A 7,611-nucleotide genomic window follows, 5' to 3' on the forward strand; every position below is an offset into this window, starting at 1 on the left:
ACAGAGGGAGAGAGAGAGAGAGAGAGAGAGAGAGAGAGAGAGAGAGAGAGAGAGAGAGAGAGAGAGAGAGAGAGAGTGTAGGTGTCTGAGGTGTGAATAAGGTGGGTCATTTTGAATTGATTTCTGATATTTGGTAACACTATGTTACAGGTGTCACTGTTTGATATCGTCATTAATAAGCTATGAGACAAAAAAATGTGGGTCATGACCCTATTCATTGTCCAGGTGGGGTGTAGGCCTTTTTAAATGCCCACTGTTCAAATGGAAAACCCTTGAAATAAATATGTTTGACATGAATGGGATCTAATACATAATATACAGCTTTCTGATTTGATAATCAGACATGTACTTCATTGGATAGACGTGCACTACATCGCATGCATGTTTTAACACGAGATACATTGGCCAGACATGCATGAGACACAGAGATAATTAAGGTCACACCACATCCAAGGCTAGTGTAAGGATAGTGTAAGGATAGTGCAAGGCTAGTGTAAGGCTAGTGTAAGGCTAGTGTAAGGATAGTGTAAGGATAGTGTAATGCTAGTGTAAGGATAGTGTAATGCTAGTGCAAGGCTAGTGTAAGGATAGTGTAAGGCTAGTGTAAGGCTAGTGTAAGGATAGTGTAAGGATAGTGTAAGGCTAGTGTAAGGATAATGTAAGGATAGTGTAAGGATAGTGTAAGGCTAGTGTAAGGATAGTGTAAGGCTAGTGTAAGGATAGTGTAAGGATAGTGCAAGGCTAGTGTAAGGATAGTGCAAGGCTAGTGTAAGGATAGTGCAAGGCTAGTGTAAGGATAGTGTAAGGATAGTGTAAGGATAGTGTAAGGCTAGTGTAAGGCTAGTGTAAGGATAGTGTAAGGATAGTGTAAGGATAGTGCAAGGCTAGTGTAAGGATAGTGTAAGGCTAGTGTAAGGATAGTGTAAGGCTAGTGTAAGGCTAGTGTAACGATAGTGCAAGGATAGTGTAAGGATAGTGTAAGGATAGTGTAAGGCTAGTGTAAGGATAGTGTAAGGATAGTGTAAGGCTAGTGTAAGGATAGTGTAAGGATAGTGTAAGGATAGTGTAAGGATAGTGCAAGGCTAGTGTAAGGATAGTGTAAGGCTAGTGTAAGGATAGTGTAAGGATAGTGTAAGGCTAGTGTAAGGATAGTGCAAGGATAGTGTAAGGATAGTGTAAGGCTAGTGTAAGGATAGTGTAAGGATAGTGTAAGGATAGTGTAAGGCTAGTGTAAGGATAGTGTAAGGATAGTGTAAACAGAAAAGTTGTATATTTGATATTGAAGAGAGGCAGATCTTACTACACATATTTTATTAATGTAGAGATAGCCGAAGACTGTGAGAAAAGATTCTGATTCTATAAAATAGAAAAGTATAGAATATTACAGTATAGAAAATAATATAATAACATAGAATGGAACAACTCTACTTTGTACTTCCCTCTGATAGAACTATTCTTAATACATGTCAATATATAAACTGAGATGGTACACAATTAATAATATAATAAATAAGTAGAAATTGAATGTAGGCTGTCTGTCAGTCTGCGGTTGTCTGAATCTTTATTGGCTTGTTATTTTAAAAAATGCACAGAGGTGGCTTGCAACATTATAATATTCATTAAAATTTTATAAAAGCCATTATTTATTATAAGCTGGGTGGTTCGAGCCCTGAATGCTGATTGGCTGAAAGCCGTGGTATATCAGACTGTATACCACGGATATGACAAAACATGTATTTTTACTGCTCCAATTACATTGCTAACCAGTTTATAATAGCAATAAGGCACCTCGGGGGTTTGTGATATATGGCCAATATACCACGGCTATGGGCCTTATTGATATTAGAACATTCTAATAGAGATGCAGAATCACATGCATAGGGAAAAACAAAGTCATACTAAAAATGAAAACAGATAATTTAACAATGAATTAATCAATCAGATTAGAAATGAAGTATTTTATTATTCTAAACACTCATGTTAAGTTGCCTAGCCTTTATTCTTTGTTTGTGGCAGAATTAAGATCCGAAACGAATTCATGATTTAAGATTCATGTACTAAATATTACTGGCATTTTTTTATTTAGATAAATCTATGAGAAAAGTTTAATTCTCATGTAGGCTTGTCACAGAGACACACACGTAGGCTACTATTTGACCAGGCGCTCTAGCCCAGTGAGTCTCATGAGAGCATTCCAGTTTGGTAGTCAGTTTGGAATTTGAATAGCACAGAAGAACCGCCTCTGTCTGATTGGCCCTGAGCACCACACATGGGTGGAGTTTGCATGTCAATCAATAGGGAGGCCGGGTCCTCATTGGCGCAAGCGGAGATGGGCCGACTCCTCCTCGAAATATATATACTCTGGCTAAGTACCCCTAGCAAATGATTGCTTGCTCGCATACAGAGGGAAGCGGACAGCCGTGTTCAATGTTTCACTACCGAGCTGACTTAAGCCTTCGCCCCCGAACGAAATATCGTGACTTCCACTGAGAGAAAGTCGCTTTTCTGAGTCGGAGAGGAGCGGAAACGACTATATCACCACCATGATCAACACGATGGAGTGTGCAGTGGATGCACAAAGTCTAATCTCAATTTCCTTACGGAAGATTCACAACTCCAGGACGCAGAGAGGAGGCATCAAGCTGCACAAAAACCTCCTGGTCTCCTATGTACTGAGGAACGCCAGACAGGTGTACATGAACGAGAAGTACGCGGAGATCTACAGGATGCAGCAGTACGAGGAGGTGATGACCGTCTGCAACGAGATCCAGGAGTTAAACCCGCTGGATTTGGCCGAGGACTGCGAGGAGCAGAGCGGGGATTGCTGCGGCAACGACGGGGTGAGCGAACCGGCGAGTCTCTGCTGTGCGCTGCTGCCAGTAAGCCACCTAACAGCAGTGCAGTCAGCGCATATCCAAGCCCCATCCGCCTGCTCCGCGCCTCTCTCTCTCCAAAGCGACGAGGTCTGCAAGGAGACAGAGCCCTCGTTCTATCGGAGCTGTTGTGCGGAGGCTTACCCTGTATCGAATTGTGACTTTTCCACGGTGAACAACAACCTACACTGCAACAAAACGACAGTGCTCGATCTGGACACGCACGTAGTGACCACTGTGGAGAATGGGTACCTTCACCAGGACTGCTGCGCGTCGTTCCAACAGTGCTGCCAGGGCGCACAGTCCCCAGCCAAGAAACGCAAGGTTGACTTTGAATATTATATATCCGATATTGAGGAAGTACCGGATTTTACGCCATGTAAAAGGGCGAAATTCGAGGACTGTTCCTACGCAAATTCGGAACACTTGGACACATCAAACATTTCCAATCTGATCTCGATTTTCGGCTCGGGGTTTTCGGGGCTGGTGAGCAGACAGGCGGACTTTGAGCAAGCCTTGAACGGACAGTTCTGTAGCAAACAAGCCCTAGCGAGCCTAGGGGCATGGACTAGAGCTATTGTAGCTTTTTGACTCCATGGTCAACTAGAATCAAACACTTTATGAAATTGTACAAAGTCTAAATCAAATTGACTTTATTTTTGCAAGAAATGCTATTTAAACATTGAACAGTTTTTGTTTGTTAACTCGTTTTTACGGAGAGATGGTTGTGCCACATGATGTGCAGGCGTTTCCTTTTAAACCGAACATGTCTACATAACACATTTTTACATGGTAGTTGTGAATTTTATCTAACGAAGTTGATTTCGTTGCCTTAAACCCAACGCATACTACTGCTAGCTATTGTTGCAAACATTGAAAGTGGTTGAATGTCTCGCTCGCGGATTGTTTTGATTTGATCTCTCCTACAGAACACGTTTGAACACAATGTATCGTTTTTAAGACGCTACACAAGTATTGTGACTGAATAGCAAGCATTTAATGTAGCCTCAGCTCCAGGCTAAATAGAAAAGTGTGCCCATGGATGGCTTTGCAACATGCTTTTGTTGTGCGTAGTGGTTTAATACGGTAAACAACTAACAAAAAGTTAAACATATGCTACACAAGTACTGTTGTGTTGTACTTGGTTTAATATCTTGTATTTCTGGGTTGATATTTAAACCTTGGATATCGAAACTCATATTCTAAAAGAGTCGGACACCAGTAGTAGGCTATGTTACATGGAAACTACATGGCACATTCTGACCACACATAAATTGACAGGTGAAGGCGCAATGGCTCAGACTTAAATTTCCCTCTCAAACTCGTGGGTGCATTAACTCTGAACCAGCTTGATGCGTCTCTCTATTGATGTACTTGTTGTAGGCTACCCAACTTCACACCTCATCTCTGATCAGAACCATTAATTCCTCCAAATCCCAGAATGCACGTGTAATCGAATCAATCCAGGTATTTTTTTGACAGTTCGATCTGTTGAGCGTTCCCCCTGAACCTATAACAAAAAGTTACTGATCAAGCCTTCACAGTAATTCATGATGCCAACATGGCTTGGTTTTGTGAGTTTTGTTTTATTTTCAAAAATTAAGACCTTTTGTTCTAAAAAGGCAAGCTCATAATTTTGCCATACATCCACACATTATAAGCACTATGTGTACTGAAATAAAGATGTCTTTCACACGTCCTCTCCATATTTTGTTGCTATTCTTGTATTTTTGTGCATATTAAATTGTATATCACCGGGTAAAACTGTTTTAGAACATATTTGTTAAGAATTTATAATCTTAATAAAAAATTTAAAACAAATCCACTCCCTCCTTGATTTATTGTTTGAATGGCATGCTGCTCAAACTGTGTTGAAGTCATATTTTGTCTCATATGTTTATTATTCCCTTAAACTACAGTCAGAGCCATAATCACCTGAAGTTTGAGGGATTCTGTCCCTATTGAGACAGTCAATCACATGCTGCAATAAGGGAGAGATGTAAGACCTATTCTGTGAGCAGTGTTACAAAAGAGGATTGGGGGCCTTCATTCTTATGTTGCATACACCATTCAGTTCCTCTCCTAATATCCCTGTGGGTAACTTAATAGATATGCAGATGTATCAACGGCAATTTTTAACACTTCCGCTAGATCAGAAAAACCTGGTTATCAACACAAAGACATACATGACATGTATAATGTATTTTGGGCTACTTCATTTCATGAGCCTCGTAGTCTAAAGACTACGTCGACGAGGCCTCTGCTTTTTGGACTAGTCTATTATTGACTAGGCTATTAACATTCAGGTTATTGATAAATGGGGGAAAAAACGGTGTAACTCTAAAACAAAAGTAGCCTGTGAGTTTTGATACAGTTTTAACGAATTGGTTGTTAGAATCGTGTGGAGTGCAGCATTGTAAGAATGCAGGATATATTTTGTATCTAATAGAGATTGTGTTTAAAACTGGTCCACTTGAGAAAAGGCAGTGGTTAATTTCTAGTCCAAACTCACATATGACTGACTGTCTACGTGTGCTTGGTTGCAGTGCACGCTCTGGCTGACTGGGATTTTGCTGTGCGCTCTGAGCTTTCTTGCCAGGCATCCCCCCCAAACTTGCAGTCGTGTTATCTCCGCTATATGCCACTTGGTGGTGTTCTTCAAAATCAATGAATGAAGGTATTAGAAAGCCTATGTAGCGGCACCTCAGGCTGACCTCGGCTTCGCTGCTCCCCCCTCGCCACCCTCCCCAACCTCATCCCTCCTCATTCATTCCGCTTCCCATCCCTCCTCCTCTCTCCCTGTCTCCCTCGTTTTTATTCCAACCCGAAACCTCTCGACTCCTCTCAATTTGAGATAGCGCAGTAGGCTACGTCCAACACATAAACGCAGCTATACCTTTAGCCTAGGCTACTCTTTCAAGTCTCGGTTGCCGGCACTGTTTTCCATTTGCCGTTGTGCATAATAATTTGGTATAGGTAGGTCGTAAGTAGAAAGCATCACTATGCGCGTCAGTTTTATTAGATTAGACTACTGTTTAGCATGATTTTAGGATACTACGACTAATAAAGATCAGAATGCGTTTTATAATAGGTTACAATTAATGTAGCCATTTTAGCCAAACGGGTAATGGAGATCTGATTGTGCTTTTTTAATTCTCTCTCTAATTCGATTATTATTTGGATCATTTGGTCGTGGTAGAGGGGTTTCATCTCCAAAAAGCGACCTAGAAAATATTTTTATATAAAGCTTTAAAATGAGAGCGTTCTCCTCCCACTGTGACAAATGTTGTGGATTATGGTTCGTTTACTGGTGTAGAGCGAGCTCCTCCGCGTGGATTCGAAATGAATAGCATCGGTCTCACAAATAATTCCAAAGACTGGTGCAGTCCGGAGAATGTGGTTTCACGTTACAATTTTGTAACAAGACTCATTTATAGTGACAACTGGCTTTACTACAATAGCCGTATAACAAACACATTGAAAAATGTGTAACGTACGTTGTGTGCACTGGCCCTCGGAAAAATGTTGAGCAGTTGCTCCTGTCATACACGCAAGTGCCTCTTCAGGCGGGTTCGTTCGTTTTGAGAAGTTTATAGCCTATCATCAACAAGGGTATGCGTATAGTTTCTTTTAACCCATTGGAGTGACAGAAGGTTGCTTTACCCGCGCGCATGGTCTAAAAGCCCCTCCACCATCCCCATCTGCGTCGCCAGCGGTTGATGATCACAGCACAGCAGTCACTCCACCCATTTAAATAGGTGGGGGGCTGGGATGAATATAGGGTGATTCCGAACGATACGCTCAGTCAGTCTCCTCTCCTCCCTTTAATTAGGCAGCAGCAAGCAGCACTTTCAGGGGCCACTTTTTTTTGGAACGCGCATTACCGACAGTGACGAGGCAGAAATTAAGAATGGAATTTGCGTGGTGAATTCGGATCTACTGCAGCGAGAGGGAGAGACAGAGCCCTATGAGTGTTTACATTTAACTATGACATTATGAATGCCTGGATCTATCTATTGATAGGCCTATACAGTTGAAGTCGGAAGTTTACATACACTTAGGTTGGAGTCATTAAAACTCGTTTTTCAACCACTCCACAAATTTCTTGTTAACAAACTATAGCTTTGGCAAGTCGGTTAGGACATCTACTTTGTGCATGACACAAGTAATTGTTTACAGACAGATTATTTCACTGAATCACAATTCCAATGGGTCAGAAGCTTACATACACAAAAATGACTGTGCCTTTAATAAAAAGCTTGGAAAATTCCAGAAAATGTCATGGCTTTAGAATCTTATGATGGACTAATTGACATCATTTGAGTCAATTGGAAGTGTACCTGTGGATGTTTTTCAAGGCCTACTCAGTGCCTCTTTGATTGACATCATGAGAAAATCAAAATAAATAAGCCAAGACCTCAGAAAAAAAATTGTAGACCTCCACAAGTCTGGCTCATCCTTGGGAGCAATTTCCAAATGCCTGAAGGTACCACGTTCATCTGTACAAACAATAGTAAGCAAGTAAAATACCATGGGACCACGCAGCCGTCATACCGCCCAGGAAAGAGATGCGTTCTGTCTCCTAGAGATGAATGTACTTTGGTGTGAAAAGTGCAAATCAATCCCAGAACAACAGCAAAGGACCTTGTGAAGATGCTGGATGAAACAGGTACAAAAGTATCTATATCCACAGTAAAACGAGTCCTATAATCGACATAACCTGAAAGGCCGCTCAGCA

At 41.3% G+C, this 7,611-nt stretch overlaps 1 protein-coding gene across 1 annotated transcript; it reads left to right on the forward strand.

Moving 5' to 3' along the window:
• Positions 1-2,398: 2,398 nt before the first annotated feature.
• ier5l (immediate early response 5-like) lies at positions 2,399-4,579 on the forward strand. The gene has a single exon (XM_038971269.1). The coding sequence runs from the start codon at positions 2,544-2,546 to the stop codon at positions 3,462-3,464; it is 921 nt and encodes a 306-aa protein (XP_038827197.1). The 5' UTR covers positions 2,399-2,543; the 3' UTR covers positions 3,465-4,579.
• The last annotated feature ends 3,032 nt before the right edge of the window (positions 4,580-7,611 follow it).

The sequence above is a fragment of the Salvelinus namaycush genome, chromosome 31 (assembly GCF_016432855.1).
Source record: "Salvelinus namaycush isolate Seneca chromosome 31, SaNama_1.0, whole genome shotgun sequence".
NCBI classification, from domain to species: domain Eukaryota; kingdom Metazoa; phylum Chordata; class Actinopteri; order Salmoniformes; family Salmonidae; genus Salvelinus; species Salvelinus namaycush.